The following is a 25,449-nucleotide window of genomic DNA, read 5'->3' on the forward strand; positions in this document are numbered from 1 at the left end:
GCGATCACGACACGCAGCTTAAAATATCAAAACAAACTCTGAACCAATTACATCAATTATGGGACAGGTCGAAAAGCATTAAACATGTATGGCTAGTTAGCTTGCACTTGCTAGCTAATTTGTCCTTGGATATAAACATTGGGTTGTTATTTTACCTGAAATACACAAGGTATTCTACTCCGACAATTAATCCACACATAAAACGGCCAACCGAATCGTTTCTAGTCATCTCTCCTCCTTCCAGGCTTTTTCATCTTTGAATTTATATGGTGATTGGCATCTACACTTTTACCACACAACCTGCAAAACATTTTGTCTTTCAATCACCCACGTGGGTATAACCAATGGCGAGATGGCACGTGGGTACCTGCTTCTATAAACCAATGAGGAGATGGGAGAGGCAGGACTTTCAGCGCGATCTGCGCGAGCAGTGTGGATGCAATATTGAATAACATGGATATCGAAATGTATTTTGCGACGCTCGCGCACGCGACTTGTCCGGTCTGGTCAGCATGTACGGTTACTAACGTTAGCTCATCTGATGTTGTAACGTTTGCTAGCTAGGTGTCTGACTTTATTAGCCAGCTAATTTTCAAACAATAAACTCAATTATTTGATCAGCTAAGTTGGCTAATGTTGCCCAACATTTCTCTGGCTAGCTAACGGATAACGTTAACGTAAACTCACCCCATTCTATACAAATGTGCGCAACCGCGACATTCAAACGAGGCTGCAAAGAAAACGAATGGGACTGTAGCGACTGTTTTGACTTCAAAATCTGGGATGTGAACTACCTTTCTATTCAAGCGTTGATCGACATGGTAATGGCTCTATAGTATTGGAGAAAGGTTTAAAAAACTGACCCTCCTGTTTCTGTATGATATGTTGGATAAAGGAATAAAGACAGACACCAATGTCAAGTTCAACAGCCTTGTTAAGCATTGTACAAATCCCTACGTGTGGAGTCTGGGGAACAGTCCAGCTAGTCGATTACCTATCAACTAGACTCCGTAACATCATCCTTTTCAATAGAAAGTGCAAACATAACGGCATAACATTGAGTTCTTAACAGTCAAGTCATAACAATTGAAAAGCATGACATTTTCTTTTTACTTTAGTTGTCATCTTCCTTTCTTTTTTTTTATTAACAGACAACAAGTTAAGTCTCTTGCTTACAGAGTAAGCCTGTCCGGTGGCTTGCACAGTCGACCCACCCGTGAGTAAGTATTGGCTCTGACAGGTGTAGGATTAGGGCCACGAGCTGGAGAGTTTGGTGGGGTAGAAGCCTCACCTTCAGTCGGCTCATGTCTCAATTCTGCACCCCTTACCCTTTGGCCTGGACTGTGATCCAGCTCATCTAGGTGAGTGTATGGCATGTTCTGGTTTGTCTGCTCTGCTACGCGCAGATCCACCCGATTGCGACGATAGAGGGAGCCACCAACATCCACCAGGTAAGAACGTGGTGCAACTCTCTGTAGGCACGTGCCCAGCCTCCAAAGTCCTGTGTGGTCTCCCGGCAGCGGTTTCATCCTTATCGTTTCACCCACCTCCAGCTCTGGTAGGTCTCGAGCAGTCCGGTCGTAGAAGCACTTAGCGAGCTGCTTTCTGTGACGCAGTTTGTCCGTGACGCCAACCATGACGCAGGGCTCAAGTAGCTTGTTAGTAGTAGTCTTCAGACGTCTGGACAGAAGGCGTTGTGCTGGGCTGCTGTCCATGTTTTCGGTGGGTGTGTTCCTCCACTGTAAGATCGCTTTCCATGGGTCGTTGCTGTCGCGCAAGGCCCTACTTAACAGGTTTTTTGCAATCTTGACAGCTGATTCTGCCTTGCCATTTGCTTTTGGGTGTCTTGGAGAGGAGGTCACGTGGTCAAACTACCATTCTGAGGCGAAACGCTTGAACTGTGCAGTGAATTGTGGGCCATTCTCCGTGATTACCTTGTCAGGCTGACCTTGCCTTGCAAACTGCGCCTTGCAGCGCTTTATGACCGTCTCTGCAGACAAGTCAGGGAGCAGTTCAATTTCCCAAAAGTCAGAGTAATGATCAACGATGAGAAGATAGTCCTTTTGTCTGTGGCTGAATAAGTCCATGCTGATGATTTGCCAGGCCCTTGTGGGCAGTTCGTGTGACATCCTGGTTTCCTTTTGCTGTTCATGAGCGTGTTCGTTGCATGTGGTACAGTTGCTGACAAAGTCTTTAATTTCTGCTTGCATGTTTGGCCAGTATAATGTTTCACGAGCCTGGCGGTAGCATGCGTCACCTCCAACGTGACTGGAATGTATGCGGGTAAGCATCTCTGGACGTAGTGATTTGGGAATAATGACCTTCTGACCTCTGAACCAGACGCCATTTTGCACACTGATCTCATCTCGAAAGGTCCAGTATTCTCTCACTGTGAAAGGTGTCTCCTCTTTCAGATATGGCCAACCTGCGAGAGCCATGGACTTCAGTGACTGTAGGTGTTCGTCCTTGTCAGTATGTTGCCTAATCTGGGCTAGGCGGTGATCTGTGACGTTTAAGTAGTCTGCCTGATTGATCTGTTGAACATCTTGTTGTTCCTGCTGTATCGAACAGATGGCCTGCCGCTGATAGGCAGTGCCTCGACCTGTACATTGTGCTGTTGCCCTGCTCAGTGTGTCGCTGATGTACATCTCTGGTCCTGGCTTGTAAATGACCTTCAGGCTGTAGTTTTGTAGAGTCAAGAGCATGCTTTGAAGCCTCTTGGGCGCATTGAGGAGAGGTTTACTGAATATGGAAATGAGTGGTTTGTGGTCAGTTTCAGCGGTGACCAGCTCTCGACCATATAAGTAGTGATGGAATCGCTGGCAGGAGAAGACGATGCTGAGGCACTCTTTCTCAATTTGTGCATAGTTTTGTTCGGTGGGGGTGAGCGCTCTCGAGGCAAACGCAACGGGCTGGCCTTCCTGAATAAGGCAGCATCCAAGTCCCCTTTGGCTAGAGTCGCTCTGGATTGTGACAGGCTTCGTGACGTCGTAGTAGCGCAACACTGGCATGGATGAAGCCAGAGATTTCATCTCCTGCACTGCGGCCTCGTGCTTGGGTAGCCAGTGCCACGGTGTGTCTTTGTCTAGCAACCGGCGCAGAGGCTCACAGACTGCTGATAGGTGTGGCATGAACTTTGCAAGATAGTTTGCAAAGCCGATGAGACGCTGTACTCCTTTTGCATCAGACGGGTTTGGCATGTCGAGGATCGCTTGGACCTTGTCTGGGTCCGGCTTCAGGCCTTTTGCCGAGAGAATGTGGCCATGGAAGTGGACGTCTTTCACCTTGAACTGCAGCTTCTTCAGGCCAAGACGAAGCTTAACCGATCGGCAGCGCTCCATCAGTGCCAGGAGCTTCACATCGTGGTCGCGTTCTGCTTCTTCGTCTGTTTCACCACAGCCTACGATCAGGATATCATCGGCGATGGGTTCAATGCCCTTGAGCCCAGCCAGTAACTCGTGCTGCTTGCGTTGGTATACCTCAGGCGCCACTGAGACACCAAACGGGAGCTTGAGCCAGCGTTTCCGACCCCAGGGGGTCCAGAAGGTAGTCATGAAGCTACTTTCTTCGTCCAGCTTGCATTGAAGGAATGCATCTCGGGCATCCACCAAGGTGAAAATCCTGGCCTTGGGAAGCTTATAGAGGACATCCTCTAGTGTCGGCATGATGTAGTGGGATCGTTTCAATGCTTGGTTCAGATGCTTTGGGTCGATGCAGACCCTCAGCTTCTCTGTTTTTTTCACTATGACCATATTGCTAATCCAGTCAGTTGGTTCAGTCACAGATGTCATGTGGCCATCGGCCTCATACTTGTCCAGCTGGGCCTTCACAGCCACTTTCATTGCAATGGGCACATTGCGAGGAGCACACTGGACTGGAGTGATGCTCTCATCCACTTCAAAGTGTACCTCCCCAGGCACTGATTCAACGGGCATGTTGAATACATCGTCATATCTGCTGAGTAGTTGTTCTTTGGACAGGGGTCCATGCTGGACATGATCCACAATGTGCAGGTCATTTGGTACAGTGAACTGCATCAGTCCCAGGCGTTCGCATGTAGAGCCTGAGAGGAGAGGATTTTGACTGGTTTTCACAATCTCAAACTCCAGCTTGTGTTTGCGTCCCCGAATAACACATTCGGTCTCAAAGGTGCCCATAGAGCTCATTAGTTCTCCTGAGTACAGCTTTAGTCTAGTATCGCTGGGCAATAGATGTGTGTCAGGTGCCAGATTGATTTTGTCTTTGTCGCTCATTACGTTGCATGTAGCACCCGAATCCAGTTGACATTGTTGTTGCTTGTTGTGTAATCGTAGTGTCACAAACCATTTCTTCCCTCTTGAGTGTACAGCCCCAATGTATTCATGCATGTAAATGTCACTTTCACTGTTCAGCTCTGAACATTGAGTAACATCATCAACACAGTGAATCTTGCCCTCACTCACCCTTCTTTTGCTTTTGAGACACACTTTTGCAAAGTGATTATTAGTTCCACTAGCTCTGCATGGTTTACCGTAGGCAGGGCAGTGCTCTTTGCCACGTGTGTGTGTATTCCCACAGTATTTACATGCTACTGGGCTCTCTGTGTTCACCGTTCGTGGAGAATTACTCTGCCTCGATTGGTTTTGTCTGAATGTCTGCCTAGCAACAGCGTGAACAGTATCAACGTCGGAGCGTGGGGTTTCCGTTTACATTGCTCTCATTCTCATGTCAGTGACTTCAGCAGTGCGGCACATTTCGATGGCAGTTACTAATGTTAAACCTCTCTCTCTCAGTAGACGCCGGCACGTATTCTTATTTGCAATTCCCAGTACTATTTTGTCACGAATCAATTCATCTTTCAATCCCCCGTATTCACAAGTGGCGGATTTCTCTCTCAAACGGGTTACAAAGTTGTGTACTGACTCACCCTCTTCCTGTTTGCAGCTTCCGAAAACGAACCGCTCGTAAATGACGTTTCTGGCGGGTTTGAAGTAATTCTCCAATGCATCCAATATAGCCTTTGCATCACACTGTTGTCGTGCCGTGAGGGTGAGATTGTGCCGGTAGATATGCCTGCATTCGCTGCCCATTAAACTCCTCAGAGTTGCCGCTTGTACCTCGTTGGGTTTCTCATGTAGACCGGTCGCCAGCGCATAGTCCTCGAATTCATCCCTGAAGTTGTCCCAATTAGTATTCCAGTCCCCTGTGAGAACCATGTGATTTGGTGGCGGAATGTTCGCTGCCATAGCAATGGAATAGGAGATGTCTTTCACTTCAGTCATGGAGGTAGGTAGTGATGCTAGCTAGCCAGCTAACAACGAGTTCATCAGTGTTGTGAGTAGGAAACGACGTGTGTTCGCATATGGAACGTAACTGCGCCTATACTGTACTTAGCTACAAAATTAACAAACGTGTGTTTTCCGAGCCACTTCTGATACCATGTTTCTGTATGATATGTTGGATAAAGGAATAAAGACAGACACCAATGTCAAGTTCAACAGCCTTGTTAAGCATTGTACAAATCCCTACGCGTGGAGTCTGGGGAACAGTCCAGCTAGTCGATTACCTATCAACTAGACTCCGTAACACCTCCGTTACATTGAGACGTGTCATGTCGTAACGTACAGCACGCATAAAGCAACTATTTCTGTCTTAAAATCTCTCTCCGCCAGGTCTACCACTTCTCTCATCGTTTAAAAACAAGAAATGGACAGTGACGGGGGTAAGGGGGGATACCTAGTCATTTTTTCGTCACTCTCAAAGCCGCTGTTTACTTCTGAAGATCACTTTAGCACCGCCCTAAAAACCTGATTCAAATTCGACACAAACCTTCAAATAGGTATGTAATGACACATTATATAAACTCTTTATAGGGCTTTATTTACATTTTAGAGGTGGACAGATCCAGTGAAAAAAAGGCGTTTTCCCACACATCTCCTCTCCTTCTCACTACCACGCATTAGTTTCACTTCCCCACCCGCCATTTTTAAATAGACCCGAAGGAGCTCATTGCCTTTTTAATCATGCAGAAACGGGCAGCGTGGAGGTCTCGGCATGAATTCTGTTGGAAAGGGGAGAAATTGTGCTTTACAATGGTATTGACATTACAGTTGATCTGGAAGTATTACGTTTTTTGGGCGCTAAAATAAGGTCAATTGTATGGAGGCGATGTAGAAAGGCGATGTAGAAAAGTGAGTGAGTTTACGTTAATTCGATCCAGCTACTATAGCAAGATACTTAACAATGCTAACATGATTGATTTGTTGCACCGCACTTTCTCCCTCACCTCAAACTTTTCAAATGCCAGTTGTTTTTCGGATACAGCTCATGAAGTACGCTTCATCACCTTCTCACCCCCGTCTCAGTGGTCAGGCTTCTCACCTACCTCTTCGCACACTTATTCTGTAACTAGCAAATTGGTTGTCTCTTCTCTCTTAACTTCTTTGATATAGGGGGGAGCATTTTCACTTTTGGATGAATTGCGTGCCCATAGTGAACTGCCTCCTACTCTGTCCCAGATGCTAATACATGCATATTATTATTACTATTGGATAGGAAACACTCTGAACTTTCTAAAACTGTTTGAATGATATCTGTGAGTATAACAGAACTCATATGGCAGGCAAAAAATATCCAAACAGGAAGTGAGAATTCTGAGAGTGGTCGATGTTAAAGTCATCGCCTATTCAATTCCCTGTAATATATGGATCTGTTTGCACTTCCTACGCCTTCCACTAGATGTCAACAGTCAGTAGAACGTGGAATGAAGCTTATGTTGTGTTGTGGGACCGGATGGGAGGTGTTTGAGTCAGTGGTCTGGCAGAGTGCCAGTTCCTGGTGACGCACTTTCCTCATGATATCGCCATGCGTTCCATTACTTATAGAGACCGAAAAGAATGCTCCGGTTGGAACGTTATTGGATATATATGATAACAACATCCTGAAGATTGATTCTCTACTAAGTTTGACCAGTTTATTCGACTTGTAATATAACTTTTTGAAGTTTTCGTCCGACGTTGGCCTGCATCTGCGCGAGCGTTTGGACATGTGTACTACATATGCTAGCAAAATTAGCTAATTGGACATAAGTAATGGACATTATCGAACAAAACAACGATTTATTGTGGAACTAGGATTCCTGGCACTGCATTCTGATGAAGATAATCAAAGGTAAGGGAATATTTATGATTTCGTATTTCTGTTGACTCCAACATGGCGGAGAAATGTTGTTAAATCTGAGTGCCGTCTCAGATTATTGCATGGTGTGCTTTTTACGTAAAGTTAAAAAAATATCTGACACAGCGGTTGCATTAAGAGCAAGTGTATCTTTAATTATATGTAAAACATGTATCTTTCATCAAAGTTTATGATGAGTATTTCTGTTATTTGACATGGGTCTCTGTAATTACTCCGGATATTTTGGAGGCATTTCTGAACATGTCGCCAATGTAAACCGAGATTTGTGGATATAAATATGCACATTATCGAGCAAAACATAAATGTATTGTGTAACATGATGTCATATGAGTGTCATCTGATGAAGATGTTCAAAGGTTAGTGATTCATTTTATCTCTATTTCTGCTTTTTGTTACTACTATATTTTGCTGGGAAAATGGCTGTTTTTCTGTGGCTATGTACTGAGCTAACATAATTGCTTGGTGTGCTTTCCCCGTAAATCCTTTTTGAAATCAGACATGTTGGCTGGATTCACAACATGTGTAGCTTTAATTTGGTGTCTTTCATGTGTGATTTCATGAAAGATTGATTTTTATAGTAATATATTTGAATTTGGCGCGCTACATTTTTTCTGGATTTTGGCCTACTATCCTATCCTAGAGAAGTTAAGTCGCGTGCTGCATTTTGTTGTTATGTGAACGATTGGCTGAGCCTTGGATACAGCCAGTATTGCTTCAAGCGCTCATCACTCATTTGCTTACAGCCAGTAGTGATCCAATACCCCCCCCCCCCCAAAAAAAGATCTACACGATTCACGTAGGTCACATAAACCCGAAAGATGACTAGTTTGCATCCCTGGTCATGTGAATGGAATCAAAGCAGACACCCATCTATAGAGTGAGTATATTGTTTAGCCAGTACTTACGTGTGACTGTGGCTCTGCTGAGCTGGCTGGTGATGGTCCCAGGTGTGGTGGGGGACTCGACCAGTTTCAGCTCTCTCTCTATGGGGAGCTCTGGGATGGAGAGGGGCAGCTCCTCACTGCGGGGGCCCCTGACTCCCCCGGGGGTCTGGCTGAGCAGGCTGGGGCTCTTACGACTGGGGGCCACCCCTCCTTCCTCCTCCGAGGAGATGGCGAAGCGTGGCATCTCGATGATGGCGGAGCAGCAGCGTCTACGCACCGCCAGAGGAGGGCTGGAGTCACTCTCAGTATGGGACGACTCCGAGACGGACAGACGCTTACGCAGGCTGTGGGAGGGAGACACAGGAGGGGCGTTACACATGCAGAACATACAGAATATTGTGTTTGTCAAAAGGTTGTGTCAACTACCCTAACTAAGTAAATTGCTAGGGATTTAGAATCTATAAGGCTACAGTTCTGTTTTTGGTGATATTTCTCATTCTTACTCATATTTTTTAAACTGCATTGTTGGTTAGGGGCTTGTAAGTAAGCATTTCACCGTAAGGTCGACACCTGTTGTATTCAGTGCATGTGACTTATAACATTTGATTTAATTTGATGCAAGACACAGACACCTCCTCCTATAGTGGAAGACTTAAATAATTAGTATACACTATAGTAAATTAGGCATTGGTTTGCTGGCCTCAGAAGAGCCCCTATACTCACATCTCAGGTGACCCCACCAGCCAGGAGCGGTCTCTGGACTTGAGCCCGCTGAGGCTGTCGATGCGCTCTCCTCCCTCCTCACTGAGGCTGCGCTTGTTGGGCGGGGTGGCCCGCTTCTCCTCATGGAGGGACAGACGCTCCATACTGCTGTACACCTACACCGTTTTAATTACATCGAGTACACGGAGTGATTACATTTGCAGCAGTGGCGGTTGTGTGTCAATGTGTGTGTGTGTGTGTGTATGTGCGAGCGATGGTTTACCTTGCTGAAGCGGGGCGAGCAGGAGGAGAACTGGCGCATCTCTACGTGATCGTCATCGTTAGTGTCGTCCTCATCTTCAGAGTCCATGTGGTGGTACCTGTCTGAACGGGCTGGAGAGAGAGAGAGAGAGAGAGAGAGAAAAAAAAGAAGAGGAAAACAAGATTAAGTTACATGACAAACTCATTTTCATGACACAGTACACGGAGACTGGAAGATAGAATCAGCGTGTGTAGAGCAGTTATGAAGGGTACGCTCTATGTTGAAGTACAGCGACTGTTTAAACGGTATTCTATTATTTCAATGACTATGGAGTGTGAGGAGAGGAATAGCAGGGTAGGTTCAGGGTGTTAGTATAGGTACGTCTACAGTGCCTTTGGAAAGTATTCAGACCCATTGACTTTTTCCACATTTTTGTTACGCTACAGCCTTATTCTAAAATTGATTCAATAGTTTTTTCCTCTTATCAAGCTACACACAATACCCCATAATGACAAAGCAAAAACATTACATTAATTTAATCCATTTCAGAAAATAAGGCTGTAACGTAACAAAATGTGGAAAAAGGGAAGGGGTCTGAATACTTTCCGAATGCACTGTATATCATGTAGAATAGGTGTGACTTACTGTCAAAGTAGCTGGTGTCTTCCTCTGACTCCAGCTGAGGGATGAACTCTGCCTTCTGTCTCAGCAGACTGTTCCAGTCCAGGTCGTAGAAGAACCGGTGTTGCTTCACCTCGAATGCACTGCCTGTACCCAGCCTCTCCAGAGGGTTCTGTCTGAGGAGTTTACAGATGAGGTCCTGGGCATCGTTAGGAAGAGCCTCCTCCTCCTCTGGCCATATGATCTCATCTACAGAGAGCAGAAAGCAGAAACTCTAGTCAGATGCATTTTTCCCACATTCGTTTAGAAAACACAGCAATAACTTTTCAATTTTTTCTCTGTCATTTCTTCTCTGTTAAAAAAAGATCCCTGTGTTAATGGGCTCCTGTTATCTCTGGCACTCACCACTGATGACCTGTCCGAAGAGCTCCTCTGGCGTGTCTCCAAAGAAAGGGGCACAGCCCACCAGGAACTCGTAGAGGATGACCCCCATGGCCCACCAGTCTACTGGCTTCCCATAGCCCTGTCTCAGGATCACCTCTGGGGCGATGTACTCTGGTGTACCACACACCTGGTAATACACACACAGAGGGGAAGGGTCAAGTATAGGCAAGGAGAGAACTGAAAACAGCACGCGTGCCTTGGAGGCTGCTGCTTTATGTACATAGACTTGAAATCACTGGCCACTTTAATGTTTACATATTTTGCATTACTCATCTCATATGTATATACTGTATTCTATTCTACTGTATTTTAGTCTATGCCGCTCAGACATTGCTCGTCCAAATATTTCTATATTCTTAATTCCATTCCTTTACTTTAGATTTGTGTGTATTGTGTGTATTGTTGTGAAATTGTTTGATATTACTTGTTAGATATTAGTGCACTGTTGGAGCTAGAAACACAAGCATTTCGCTACACCCGCAATAACATCTACTAAACGTGTATGTGACCAATAACACTTGATTTGATTTGATACACTCTAACGGCACAGTGTTGCATTCGTTCTCATACCTGTACACATCGTCATACACTTCTGTCATGCACGTCGTTATACATAAGGGAAGATTGAGTGACCAGTGACAGAGTTAGGGTGTTATGGGCTGGGCGCCAGAGGTGTCTTTCTCTGTACCTGTTTATCCAGGAACTCCCTGGTATCTTTCTCTATGTGTCCTTCATACAGGTTAGTGGTGAGGCTCATCAGACCGATCTTAGACAGGCCAAAGTCTGTCAGCTTGATGTGGCCCATGGAAGTGATCAGAAGACTGCAGGACGGAAGTACGGGAAGGAGAGAGAGAAAGAGAGAGAGATGGAAGCATTATGAGATGGTGAATATTAAAGCCCATGAAGTATCAAAATGAAGTTGCAAGACAGATACAGCCTTCTTGTGTGTGTTACTTGTCCGGTTTGAGGTCTCTGTGTACGATGCCATAGTTGTGGAGGTACTCCAGTGCCAGCACGGTCTCAGCGAAGTACATGCGTGCCATGTCCACAGGCAGAGCCCCAATGTTCTTCAGCAGGGTGGCACAGTCACCACCTGCGGAGGGCAGAGGCAACGACAGTCAGTACACATATACCCCCACTCACAAACATGAAGTTGGAAGAAACGGTGTCAGTGTGTACACAATGTGTAAGGAAGAAGGGGGCCGCTTCCCGATTCTACTAATTAGCTGCTCATCAGGGCCGTCATTAGCTGGATCAGGTGTGTTTGGAGCAAAAGTCTGCATAACTAGTAGCTCTCCAGGGAAAGGGTTGGCCAGCCCTGATGTATGTCAACTGTGTGTATGAGCAGCTGTTACTTTCGACATACTCCATGACCATACAGAGGTGTCCATTGTTGTTTGTTTGTGTGTTTAAACGAGCCGTATGATCAGCCCTTACCCTCCACATACTCCATGACCATGCAGAGGTGTCTGCGTGTCTCGAAGGAGCAGAACATGGAGACCACGAAGGGGTTCTCAGCAAAGGTCAGGATGTCTCTCTCTACAAAGGCCTGCTGGATCTGGTTCCTTAGGATTAGGTTCTGCTTGTTGATCTTCTTCATGGCAAAACGCTGACGCGTCTCCTTGTGACGCACCAGAAACACGGCCCTGCAGAGAGAAATGGTTGTGGGAGAGAGGAGGGAAGAAGAGGGAGAGAGGGGGGAGGGAGAGAGAAAGAGACAGACAGCGGTTGGAGAAATGGAGAGAGAGAGGGGTGAGAGAGAGAGAAGGGGAAGAGAAGATAAATAATTAAAGGGTGGCCAACAGTGTTAGAACTATCATGATCATTATCGTCATTGCCATGGGCTAACGATCCCATGGGGACGCTTCAGTCTTTATCTACTGTCTTATAAAGGTACAAGCCTGCCTCTCTGGCTGTCTGCCTTTACCCGTAAGCCCCGTTGCTAATGAGCTTGATGTTCTCAAAGTCCTCCTCCCGTGGGGCCTTGGTTTTAGGGGGAGCTACAACAGGTACCGTGGCTCCTCGACTATCCACAGAGTCGTCTGTCTCTGGCGTGTCGGGGTTCCCACTGTCGTAGCTGCTCAGCTGGGCCATCTCCTCCAGGGGATCCCTGGTGAGACCCAGCTGGCTGATGATGTAGCGGGGGATGTCTGACTTGATGCCCTGGCCCTCCTTGGCATGGCCCTCTGCTGCCTCCAACAGGTGGTAGAACTCCTCCGGGTCAAACTCCTGTACACCAGGGAGAGACCGAAGGGGAAGGGGAGAGGGAGGGAAAGGAGAGGGGGATTAGAGAAGACGGTGTTATAATCAGCCAAAGTCATTCAGCCCATGCAATACAGGTTGGAATGTGTGCGTTTGTTTGTTTGTTTGTTGTGGCTCACTGGCTCAACCACAGCACAAATCAGGAGCGCATAATCAAGAGGAGGTAATGAGAATGTACTGCAAAAGTATCCACAACAGCACTGTACTGTACTGTATAGTATGTGAACACTCCTTTATTTCCTTGTCGTCTGACAAAGACTTTCTAATAATAATAATACATGTAATTGTATAGCACTTTTCATTACAGAGTTCTCAAAGCTTTACTGAGGGAAAAAAACAACATATGTATACAATGAGAACAACATTCATTTAGATTCAAGGTAAATTAGCAATATTGGGCAAGGTGCTAAATACATTTTATATTGGGACTAGGACTGAAAAAAACTAGTCTGTAGAAGTGGGTTTTAAGGCCCATTTTAAAAGCTCTGAGTGAAGGAGCGGCTCTCAGATAGCCCGAGCACAAGTCTCTTTAGCGAACATTCCACTCCTTGTCATTGCCAAAGAGACTGGCCTTTCTGTCATCTTCAAATGTGAACATTCTATCATTAAGGAGCAATAGAGAACAGAGGAGTTGATCCTGATTCGATAACCCTCACAGCTATCCTCCAATCACAGTGATTATCCAAATATTGGAATTCCATAACTTTTTCTCTCTCCACAGAACACGTTGGTATGCGGTTACTAAGCAAAATGTTTTGTTTGTCCAGACAAAACCAATCTGTCAAAAGTTGCTAGCGCACATCTAAATTCTCTACCTAAATACATGCTGCAATAAATGCTACTGCAATTCTAACCACAAAACCTCTTAGCTTTGATTTTAAGCAAAATACAACAACATGCCTAGCTGACAGCTAAATGTTTATTTTTTACTTTGTTATAATTTAATTATATTTTAGAGGCTCCACATGTTGTCATGGAAAATATTAATGCTATTTCCAACAACCAATGAGCAACTCCACTGTAAATCCAGCTGTAAATTGAATGTTGAGATTGCCGAAAGGCAGTCTCTTTGGCAATGCCATGGAGTGGAAAGGAATGTTAACTAAAAAGACCGGTACCCAGACGAGCTCTCAGATGGTCGGGGAGAGCATTCCATAGGCGAGGGGCTAGGTAGCAGAAGGCTCGGTCCCCGATAGTTCGGAGACGTGTCTCAGTAGGGAGTGGCTGGAGAGGAGAGTGTGAGGTGGCTCGCTGATTGAGATGAGGTTGTTGATGTAGGGGAGGCTCATTCCATTCAAGGCTTTAAATACAAGCATTGGAATTTTTAGGTCGATCCTGTAGTTGACCGGGAGCCAGTGGGGTTGGGCCAGGATCAGGGTGATGTGGTCAGACTTCTTGGTCCTGGTCAGGACCCTGGCAGCACTGTTCTGGATTAGTCGGAGCCTCTGTAGTGATTTGGCTGGGAGGCCCTCAAACAGAGCATTGCCATAGTCAATCCGAGAGAAGATGAAGGCGTGGGAGAGTATTGGTATCACTCGGGAAAGTGTTTTCAAGATGGAAAAATTATGTTTTACGTGGGCCTCAAAGGACAGAAAAGGGTCAAACTTGACTCCTAGGTTGGAGATGACAGAGGACAGGTAGATAGCCTGGCCATTGATTGTAGGACAGATGTTTCCAGCACTGGTGACCTGCTTGGTTTTCCCAATAAGCATAGCCTCAGTATTGCTACTGTTCAACTGGATGACATTCTCATTCATCTATGCCCTGATGTCCTTTAGGGAGCTGCTGAGTTTTGCTAGGGCAGAGATGGGGTCCGGTTTTGCGTTAATGTAGACCTGGGTATCATCAGCGTAGAAGTGGAAGTTGATGTTATAATCTCGGAGTATTTAGCAGAGGGAGCATGTAAATTAAAAACAGGATAGGCCCCAGCACTGACCCCTGTGGGACACCGCATGTGACTGCAGAATCCTCCGATCTGGACTCGCCGATATGTATTCTACCACCCAGTGTACCCCCACCACCACCTCTCTCCAAGCTGTGTGTACGTCCATTTGTAAAAACCCATTGTGTGTGTTGTCACAGGATCGGCTGCATGTGATTAGTCAAAAATACCGATGTAAGCACAGGGGCAGCCTCTCCCTCTCTCCACCCCCCTCTCTGTCATTCTCTCCCTACCTCCCAGCTCCAGAGAGAGTGATGAGGTGGAGGGATGGTTCCAGCTGCTTAGCCATGGAGGAGGAGGAGGGGGTGATGAAGCACCGTCTCTACCCCCACTGCCCTCTCCCTAGCTGGGCAGAGAGCAGCCGCATGCTTGGGCTGCTTGAGAAACGGAGCTGGGTGGCTGGATGGACGGGAGGGAGCTCCTATGGGTGATACATAAACGTATGTGTTGTAGGCTGTTGCACGTGCAGTGCATCTGCCTCTGAGGACAGATGACAATAATACTAATGGTTGAGTTGCCACACAATTAGGAGTAAATGGCTAGGTGGCTTATGAACTATAGGAAGAAAATGACTGTCTTGCAAATAGGAACCAATTTACGAGAAAAATAGGAACATTTATTTTTTATGTCATCTTGAAAACCGTCATATAGACATTCATCATCGAATCTCCCTCCGGTAAGCACGTAGGTGTGAGATGTTCATTCATTTGAAGGAAACATTGTTGGGAAACACCTCCGATAATTCCCCATCTCCCCCCTCTCGTTCCTCTTACCAGACATTCCAGCAGGCGTGCCGGCCGAGCGATGACGATCATCAGCTTCCTCACCAGCTGGGTCACAAATGTGACTTCCACACTCTCAGAGCGCTCGTGAGCCTAGACACAGAGAGGAGAGAGGAAGAGTTAGAGAGCACACTGGTAGTATGAACCATCAGTACTACTTGCCACAATAGGCAACAGTCACCTCAGAGGAAAAGATAGAATGGTGTTAGTCTATACATGATCAGAAAGATAGTTTATACACAATCAGTAGTATCTAATCAATTCTACATCAACCAGACTTGGTTTTTCGTATAAAAACAGCTTCACCTATCTGTCCATCTTCATAGATGACACAGGAAAGAGGATGAGAAGATACACGCAGTCGATACACTCCATTATACAACGGGTGGGTCTAATCGTGAATATTGATTGGTTAAAACTGCATTCCAGCCGGTGTCTATTCCACAAGTTAACACTGGCTAAATCTATGATGTTAAAATGCCTATTTACTCTGTTCCAACTGACTGCTCAATCCACCGTCTCATCAGCCCAGCCAGGCAATTTATAAACTTGATCTCCACTATAAAACTTAGACTAGCATTTAGTTTTCAACAGCGGAGATTTCCTGTCTGTCTCTCCGACATTTGCAACATTGTTTCAATATTTCAATTCGATAGTAAGGAACGTGTCGGGAGATGGAAAAAAACAAACACAAGCATTGTTTCTCAGCCAGTTGAAATCATGAATCAGCTGGCACCATTTTAATGGACATATACAAAGAAATGTCAATTGAAAAAAGGTCAAATGAAACGAAGTGTAGCTAGTTTGCAGTCTTTCCAGCTTCAGTTTGTGTCACGCCCTGGCCTTAGTATTCTTTGTTTTCTTTATTATTTTAGTTAGGTCAGGGTGTGACATGGGGAATGTTTATGTTTTGTTGGTTTTGGGTGTTTATATGGTAAAGGGGTTATGGGGTGTAGTATATGGGTTTGTGTTGAGTGTAGATGTCTAGCGTTGTCTATGTATGTTTAGTTATCTAGGAGAGTCTATGGTTACCTGAATGAGTTCCCAATTAGAGACAGCTGATTTCGGTTGTCTCTGATTGGGAGCCTTATTTAGGGTAGCCATAGGCTCTCATTGGTGGTGAGTAATTGTCTATGTAGAACGTTTGTAGCCTGTATGTATGTGCACAACGTTTGTAGCTTCACGGTCGTTTTGTTGTTTTGTTCGTTTTGTTAAAGTGTTTCGTGTTTATTTTTTGTCATCTTTTAAAATAAAAGAAGATGGCTTATTTTCCAACTGCTGCGTTTTGGTCCGTCAATCCCCCACACGATCGTGACAGAATTACTCACCATAGGACCAAGCGGCATGGAAGGCGGCAACAGGACCTACCTACACAGGATTTCTGGAGATGGGAGGACGAATTGGAAGGAAAGGGACCTTGGGCTCAACCTGGAGAATATCGCCTCCCTCGTGAAGAGCTGGAGGCAGCGAAAGCCGAGAGGAGGCGATATGAGGAGGCAGCACGGAGACAAGGCTGGAAACCCGTGAGTACAACCCAAAAATTTCTTGGGGGGGGCCTTAAAGGGAGTGTGGCGAAGTCAGGTAGGAAACCTGCGCCTACTCCTTGTACTTACCGTGGAGAGCGAGAGTACGGGCAGACACCGTGTTACGCAGTAGAGCGCACGGTGTCTCCTGTACGCGTGCATAGCCCGGTTCGGTACATTTCAGCTCCACGTATCGGCCGGGCTAGACTGAGCGTTGAGCCGTATGTCATGAAGCCGGCCCAACGCATCTGGTCACCAGTGCGTCTCCTCGGGCCGGCGTACATGGCACCAGCCTTACGCATGGTGTCCCCGGTTCGCCTACATAGGCCGGTGCGGGTCATTCCACCTCCCCGCACTGGTCAGGCGACGGGGAGCATACAACCAGGTAAGGTTGGGCAGGCTCGGCGTTCAAGGGAGCCAGTACGCCTGCACGGTCCGGTATTTCCGACGCCACCTCCCCGCCCCAATCCAGTACCACCAGTACCTCCTCCACGCACTAGCTATATGGTGCGTGTCTCCAGCCCTTTACCACCAGTGTCTAAACCACGCACCAAGCCTCCTGTGTGTCCCCAGAGTCCTGTGCGTCCTGTTGCTGCTCCCCGCACTAGCCCTGAGATGCGTGTCCCCAGCCCGGTGCCACCAGTCCCGGCACCACGCACCAGGCCTACAGTGCGCCTCAGCCGGCAGGAGTCTGCCGTCTGCACAGCGATGACTGAACTGCTCGTCTCCCCAGCGCCATCTGAGCCATCCGTCTCCCCAGCGCCATCTGAGCCATCCGTCTCCCCAGCGCCATCTGAGCCATCCGTCTCCCCAGCGCCATCTGAGCCATCCGTCTGCAATGAGCCTGCAAAGCCGCCCGTCTGCCATGAGCCTGCAAAGCCGCCCGTCTGCCATGAGCCCACTGAGCCGTCCGCCAGACAGGAGCCGCTAGAGCCGCCAGCCAGACAGGAGCCGCTAGAGCCGTCCGTCAGACAGGATCTGCCAGAGCCGCCAACCAGACAGGATCTGCCAGAGCCGCCAACCAGACAGGATCTGCCAGAGCCGCCAACCAGACAGGAGCAGCCAGATCAGTCAGCCAGCCATGAGCAGCCAGATCCGTCAGCCAGCCATGAGCAGCCAGATCCGTCAGCCAGCCATGAGCAGCCAGATCCGTCAGCTAGCCATGAGCAGCCAGATCCGTCAGCTAGCCATGAGCAGCCAGATCCGTCAGCTAGCCATGAGCAGCCAGATCCGTCAGCTAGCCATGAGCAGCCAGATCCGTCAGCTAGCCATGAGCAGCCAGATCCGTCAGCTAGCCATGAGCAGCCAGATCCGTCAGCTAGCCATGAGCAGCCAGATCCGTCAGCTAGCCATGAGCAGCCAGATCCGTCAGCTAGCCATGAGCAGCCAGATCCGTCAGCTAGCCATGAGCAGCCAGATCCGTCAGCTAGCCATGAGCAGCCAGATCCGTCAGCCAGCCATGAGCAGCCAGATCCGTCAGCCAGCCATGAGCAGCCAGATCCGTCAGCCAGCCATGAGCAGCCAGATCAGTCAGCCAGCCATGAGCAGCCAGATCCGTTAGCCAGCCATGAGCAGCCAGATCCGTTAGCCAGCCATGAGCAGCCACATCTGTCAGCCAGCCATGGGCCGTCCCTCAGTCCGGAGCTGCAGTCCCTCAGTCCGGAGCTGCAGTCCCTCAGTCCGGAGCTGCAGTCCCTCAGTCCGGAGCTGCAGTCCCTCAGTCCGGAGCTGCAGTCCCTCAGTCCGGAGCTGCAGTCCCTCAGTCCGGAGCTGCAGTCCCTCAGTCCGGAGCTGCCATTCCTCAGTCCGGAGCTGCCATTCCTCAGTCCGGAGCTGCCATTCCTCAGTCCGGAGCTGCCATTCCTCAGTCCGGAGCTGCCATTCCTCAGTCCGGAGCTGCCCCTTACCCTGGTGCTGCCCCTTACCCTGGTGCTGCCCCTTACCCTGGTGCTGCCCCTTACCCTGGTACTGCCCCTTACCCTGGTACTGCCCCTGACCCTGGTACTGCCCCTGACCCTGGTACTGCCCCTTACCCTGGTACTGGCCCTTAGTCCGGAGCTGTCCCTTAGTCCGGAACTCCCCCTTAATGCAATGGGATTAATGTGGAGAGGGGTCATTTTGAAGAAGCTAAGGAGGTGGTTAGGGACTGTGGTGAAGTGGGGACCACGACCAGAGCCGGAGCCGCCACCGTGGAGGGAAGCCCACCCAGACCCTCCCCTAGACTGTGTATGGTGCGCCCGGAGTTCGCGCCTTAAGGGGGGGGTTATGTCACGCCCTGGCCTTAGTATTCTTTGTTTTCTTTATTATTTTAGTTAGGTCAGGGTGTGACATGGGGAATGTTTATGTTTTGTTGGTTTTGGGTGTTTATATGGTAAAGGGGTTATGGGGTGTAGTATATGGGTTTGTGTTGAGTGTAGATGTCTAGCGTTGTCTATGTATGTTTAGTTATCTAGGAGAGTCTATGGTTACCTGAATGAGTTCCCAATTAGAGACAGCTGATTTCGGTTGTCTCTGATTGGGAGCCTTATTTAGGGTAGCCATAGGCTCTCATTGGTGGTGAGTAATTGTCTATGTAGAACGTTTGTAGCCTGTATGTATGTGCACAACGTTTGTAGCTTCACGGTCGTTTTGTTGTTTTGTTCGTTTTGTTAAAGTGTTTCGTGTTTATTTTTTGTCATCTTTTAAAATAAAAGAAGATGGCTTATTTTCCAACTGCTGCGTTTTGGTCCGTCAATCCCCCACACGATCGTGACAGTTTGAAAATATTGTGTCAGATGTGTTGTTGGCTAGCTCCTCTGAACAACAGTGTCCTGACGAGATAGCACATTTTCTATGCCAGGCGAAATCGCGCCTCATTAGCTCACTGTTATGGATGTGTCCAAATAAATGTCATTGGAAAACTGCCTAAACAAATACAAATGCCATCACAATGTTGTTATTCTGGCTGCAATGTTTGACGTGACTGTAAGTTAGCCGTAGTTGGCTAGCTAGCAAGCAAGGGATAAGAACGTTGCCAGCCAGTATGGCAATGGAACATTTAGAACGAACTACTGAGTCTCGTCCATAGGTACAGAACAAAAAGACCGAACGATTAGGTCGCGTCTCTGGCAACCGAACCGATAGAACGAACGACCAGCTGGCTTGGGTAGCAACCCTACATTTGTGTCGGGACTATATCTTCTGTAAGGATGAAATAGTTCAAATAAATGCATAAAAATAACGTTTTTAATAAATATGTCAATCATTATTTGAATATGTTGGTGACCCGTTGTATAAAAGTGATAATGCCCTCAAAGCCAGTGTCTGGGGGATATATTGGCACGGTTTGCTGGCCCTCGACGAACATCCGTACCAATATTTCCTGCAAACACCGGCTTCTCTGGCATTATCACTTAAACATACAATACAGACTGAAACTGAGAAGTAGCTAGCAAGCTAAAGCAGAATGACCTCACTGATACAGTGAAAATATACCATGGAACATGTTGTCAGTTTGGACAGAGTCATTTACCACAGAAAACCACCTAGAGAGCACCTCTGCTAACTAGAAAACACCGATGGGGAGGAAGACAGACAAAGTGTTAGTGTGTAAAACACACATCCATCAGGTAGGTTTGGTGGAAGGCAGCCTAATAGAGAGCCAGAGCCTGTTAATAAACAAGGCCTGGCCAGGTGTCGGCCACGGGCTAATAGAAACATCCCATAGTGACAGGCAGACAGGCGGGTAGCTAGACAGACGGACCAGGCAGGCAGCTAGGCAGGCAGGCAGACTGGCCAGGCAGGCAGCTAGGGGGGCAGGCAGACCAGGCAGGCAGGCAGCTCATGCACACAGCTAGACAGACAGGCAGGCTGACCAGGCAGGCAGCTAGGGGGGCAAGCAGACCAGGCAGGCAGGCAGGCAGCTCATGCACACAGCTAGACAGGCAGGCAGGCTGACCAGGCAGGCAGACACAGGCAGGCAGACAGACACACACAGACAGGCAGGCAGGCTGACCAGGCAGGCAGCTAGGCAGGCAGACAAGACAGCCAGGCAGCAAGACAGGCTGCTAGGTAGGCAGGCAGTGGGGGCCCTAGGGGCTCCAATCAGCTCCTGAATAATTTATAAAGGTAATGAAAGCACCAAAGTGCTGAAGATGGAGGGAGGAATGGAGGATCTCCTCCCATTATAGACAAGTGATTGGTGAGTAATGGGCAGCGGTGGGACCGTCATTCACACTCACAACGGCTAATTAACTACGCTGTGTCAGTGTGAGAGACAGTTGGTGTGTGTGTGTGAGAGAGAGAGAAGAGTGTCTCGGACAAAACGAGTATCGTAACGGATATGATTATGACGCAAGTATTTATTGTAATTATCTGTGCTCTGAAAAAAAGTAATTTTCAGCTGGCAGCACATGTCTCTCTTTCACTCAAACAGTGTGAAGGGCAGTGTGCTCCAAACAACTATTGGCTAGTTCATCTGTCTATAAAGAAAAGGACAGGGTATCGGTTGAGCCAGCTGCAACGATTGGATTAGAACAAGCCGCTCTCTTTCTGCTCTCATTTCACCACACAGAAAAACACGCGGTTCTGTTTCACTCACTCACAGTCACTCGTCTCAGAGCACAAGTCTCCCCTTCTCTAAACATTGTGTTAATCAGGATCCGTAGCTAGTCATTGTTATTCAACCTAGTTGTTTCCTGTCGACTTTGCTGAGGTTATATGGTCAATTTGTCCATCACCGTGGCGTTGTTTAGTATGCGCACTTTGTCTGTCCGTATAATTATTCCATTGCTGACAATATCTGTCGTTATTTCGTGATCCAAGCCCATACATGCTTGCTATTATTAGTTATTCTCGCCCAGGCATGTTTACCGGGCGACATATCATTCGAAAATAAAATTACAAATGTAGTTTATTTTGATTATACAAATGTTGTGGCATAAGTGTCAGGAGAGATAAGTTTTGCTCCTCTCGAAAGTGAAACAATATACGGGGTCAAGAGAATTAGCCTACCTTCATTTAAATCTGTGTCTATAATAAATGCAGGCACTAGTAGCCAGCCATACATTAAGCTATTTATTAGCCTATTTCGTTGATAATTGAATAGGACTAAGTAAGTTTCCACCTGTCGGGTCGTTTAATAAGGTGCGTCAATGAGTGAAGGAACATAATGATGCGCTCTGAGTGATAGAGCAGTAATGTGCACTTGAGGTATAGACTTTAGCAGCATTTAAAGCGCACGTCCGTGTTTTCTGATCAAGAGCAAATCCGAGTATCAAGTGTGATAAAACGGATACGATCGGCACACCCCTAGTGTCTCTGTATGTGTGTGCAAATGTGTGTGGCTTTGTGTGTGTTGTGCGTCTGTGCGAGTGTGTGCATCTTCTAAACTGCCTGTGAGACCTGACTACCAGTGAGTGATGGCCAAGCCAGCCGAAGGACCACCTCTGACACACTGTGACTGATGGAGAGTGCTGAGCAGGCAGCCTAGCTGGCTAACTACCTCAATCCCCACCTCAGGTGACCTGGGCCTCTAAAGTCTACACAGGGGTCCTCCTTGGGCCAGAGGCGGGGGTTGCTATGGTGACAAGTCAGTCAGGCCCGAGGTCGAGGTAGGGGTTGAGGTGGATCAGGTGGTCTCCTGTGACGTTTTTAATGGTGTCGCCGCGTGGGGTGAATGGATATATGGGAATGGATGGATGGCCTGGCCTGGCTAGAGGAGGGTTAGAGTAGTGGCCTGGAGCTGTGACTAGACAGAGACTGAAAGGGGGAAAGGGTTAGAGGGGTGAAGAACAAGACAATGGAGAAGAGCACTGACCGCTACAACTGGCTCACAACATGGACTGACTGCATGTAGGTGCCAAATAACATACACTGAATCAACATACTAAGGTGCGTAGCAGACAACATGTGTCAAGAGGTCGGTGACCTTTTTTAAGCCCACAAAGTTGAAGTATGCAATACCATTTGCTACTAAATAATAAGCATTAACTTTCGCGATACCATGCCTATCCCTTGTCACAGATATACCTGTAACCAACCTAGACGGTCCAGCAGAGACCTTGGCCTGACCTCAATCCAAACATCGCCCCCAACCGCAAACAGACAACAACTTAACTGGAAAAGCGTTGTGATCCCACTCCCATGTGAGTGTGCTCCACTTTCTCCTCCACTCCCTCTGCTCCAAAACATGTTGCAGCACCTCCTCTTCCTCCAGCCTCCTCTGCCACGACACACGACACATCATCCTGGGCCAGAGCGATGGAAATAACGGGGGGAAAAAACGCGACGCTGGCCATCCGGATCCCTCCGCTCTGGGTACCTGTTCACTGCCTCATTCCACAGCACGTTTACATCGCCGTCACCTACTGCGCTCTGCTAAGCCCCCCGAACCATGTCGCCCAATTAGTTCCCTGAAGGCGATACAACGTTCTTTCTGTTCTCCAAATTTGGCCAGCATGTGGTTCTCGTGGGGTTAATACTCTGTCTGCTTCTTTCTTTCTTTCTCTGTCTCTCACACACAAACCACATTCTAACAGGCATCAGCCCAAACACAGGACGGTTTAAACAGCCAATCCAAGACTGGAAAACTCCCCGCAGACCCCTCCTCCTATGGCTTCATCCCTCGCTCCCTCCCTCCCTAACTTTGTCTCTCTCTCTCTCTCCCTCCCTCCCTTAGTCTCGCTCCCTCTTTCTCGGTGCACCCCTCCTCCTGGGTGTCTGGGAGATTCATCCATCACCCCTGCTGACTGCTGGGCCATGAAATTAGAATCAGGGAGAGGAGACCCTCCGTCGACTGGGGGGCGTCGGACGAGGCCACTGGGAGCAATAATGTCACAACCGTGAGCACCCCGTCACTGTAACTGATATAACAGAGACATCAGTGACATCACACACACACACACTATTGAATGTCCCTCAAATCCTAACACAGACCAACCCGTCTTGTGACTAACATATCGGTGGCAGGTGTGGGGGAATGTGTCCCATATGGACAGAAAGAGAGAGAGAGGGGAAGGGTGGGAGGGGGAGAAGGAGAGAGGAAGGGTGTTTATGTTTTGCCGATGACCTAAACGGGTCAAAGTGGAGTCCTCATCCTATGACATCACCATGTGTTGACGACCTGCCTGACAGACTTGACAGGCTTAATGATGATGAGTGAGGACCTTAGTGAAACCATGCGTGACGGGGGTTAACAAACAGGTGTCTAAATTAAAACGAATTGGACGATATCGTCACTCAATGAATTATCCTACTGACGTTGGAGAATATCAGTGCAAAGGATGAAACTCCTCAAATCCACCTTAACTCCCAAAAGGAAAAAAAACAGTCCACTCACGTCTTGTAGCAGTTTCTCCAGGTTCTCCTGCAGCTCGTAAAAGTAGCGTGAGGTGATGCAGCCCTCGCGGCTTTTATCCAGGCAGTCTCTGGACAGCTCTATGACCTGGTGGTGGATGAAGCTGAGGACCCCGTCGGCCAGGGGCATCACCTTGTCAGGGGCCGAGGACGATAGGAAGTCAGCCAGACGGTCCTCCATCTGAGCCGTGGCCTGGGGACGAGAGCGGGGAGAGTTGACTCACGTATACTCACCTTCCAGGCAGCTCATAGTGAGCTTTATTACAATGGAAAAGCTAATTGAAGAACTGTCATAAATTGGTTAAGATTTTAATTCTAGGTTATTAATTTCTGAATCTATTAATGTCAACTAAGTCATAGTAAACAAATGTTAAGACTGATATGAATGAATAATTAAAAAACATTTTTTTATGGGAAGTTACCTTGGGAAAGCGCTCCTTATAGACATGGTTCATCATGACGATCTCATGGTCAAAGGAAATGGGTGAGCGACCAGGGCTGAAAGAAGACAAACATACAGAGATATGAGTGGAAAACGAAGAGACTGTAGCTTGGTGGTCTGGTCTGCACCAGTCCAGGGAGACTGTAGCTTGTTGGTCTGGTCTACACCAGTCCAGAGAGACTGTAGCTTGGTGGTCTGGTCTACACCAGTCCAGAGAGACTGTAGCTTGGTGGTCTGGTCTACACCAGTCCAGAGAGACTGTAGCTTGGTGGTCTGGTCTACACCAGTCCAGAGAGACTGTAGCTTGGTGGACTGGTCTACACCAGTCCAGAGAGACTAGTATACTGCATGGTAGTAGGGGTCTGTGTTTTCCAGTATCCCTGAGCTGCAGTACAGCATGACAGAAGTGAGCTCCAAGTCCCAAGCCACCAGCAGAGGGATACTGTGGATGGAGGGAGGTCAGGTCACACAGAGAAGGCATGAGATACATTGAAGAGGATGACAGCTCTTAGGTCAGAAACACAGACATGGGCATACATGGCTGCACACATACTGTAGTCACACACACATGGAGAGCTGATGGCTCTTGAGACCAGGCAGGGGATTGGTGCGTTATGTTCCTGACAGTGTGTCTGAGAGTCAGTCTGAGGACCCTATCTGTCTGTCAGGACTTCATCGAGGATTTCATACTGGTGGATGTCTATGGCTGGAAAGGTCAGTTCCCCGGGGAGCGTGATGTGGAGCGGTGATGGCTCATTTAGTCTGTGTGCATCAGCCCCTTCTCTCTCTCTCTCTCTCCATCTCGCTCTCCACATCAAAAGTCTGGCTAGCAGGAACAAATGGAGACAGCCATGACCTTTCTGTCTCTCACTCACACCACCACCGCAGAGAATAAGCTGGGGTTCTGTCTGAAGCAATGAGGCGACAATGAGACTCCCTTCTGAGACATGGTGTGTGTGTGTGTGTGTGAGAGAGAGAGAGAGAGAGAGAGAGAGGGAGAGAGAGAGAGAGACATTCCAATCTGAGCGGCTGTGTCATGTAGCGGTGTATTGGAAGCGGTGGGGGAATGTGTGG

The 25,449-nt window shown here is 47.8% G+C and overlaps 1 protein-coding gene across 6 annotated transcripts in view; it reads right to left on the reverse strand.

The window, feature by feature from the left end:
• Nucleotides 1-25,449, reverse strand: part of LOC129855548 (microtubule-associated serine/threonine-protein kinase 2-like) — a 270,030-nt gene that overhangs the window by 15,386 nt on the left and 229,195 nt on the right. For all 6 annotated transcript variants that reach the window (XM_055923332.1, XM_055923331.1, XM_055923329.1 and 3 more), the window contains 12 exons: nt 24,356-24,431; nt 23,917-24,126; nt 15,067-15,168; nt 12,017-12,318; nt 11,527-11,735; nt 11,044-11,182; nt 10,778-10,910; nt 10,051-10,216; nt 9,670-9,894; nt 9,046-9,155; nt 8,784-8,938; nt 8,082-8,404 (listed from right to left, as the gene is read on the reverse strand). In XM_055923332.1, coding sequence (XP_055779307.1) covers nt 8,082-8,404; nt 8,784-8,938; nt 9,046-9,155; nt 9,670-9,894; nt 10,051-10,216; nt 10,778-10,910; nt 11,044-11,182; nt 11,527-11,735; nt 12,017-12,318; nt 15,067-15,168; nt 23,917-24,126; nt 24,356-24,431 — 2,150 coding nt within the window. The remainder of the gene's footprint in view (nt 1-8,081; nt 8,405-8,783; nt 8,939-9,045; nt 9,156-9,669; nt 9,895-10,050; nt 10,217-10,777; nt 10,911-11,043; nt 11,183-11,526; nt 11,736-12,016; nt 12,319-15,066; nt 15,169-23,916; nt 24,127-24,355; nt 24,432-25,449) is intronic.

The sequence above is a fragment of the Salvelinus fontinalis genome, chromosome 5, assembly GCF_029448725.1.
Source record: "Salvelinus fontinalis isolate EN_2023a chromosome 5, ASM2944872v1, whole genome shotgun sequence".
Classification (NCBI taxonomy): domain Eukaryota; kingdom Metazoa; phylum Chordata; class Actinopteri; order Salmoniformes; family Salmonidae; genus Salvelinus; species Salvelinus fontinalis.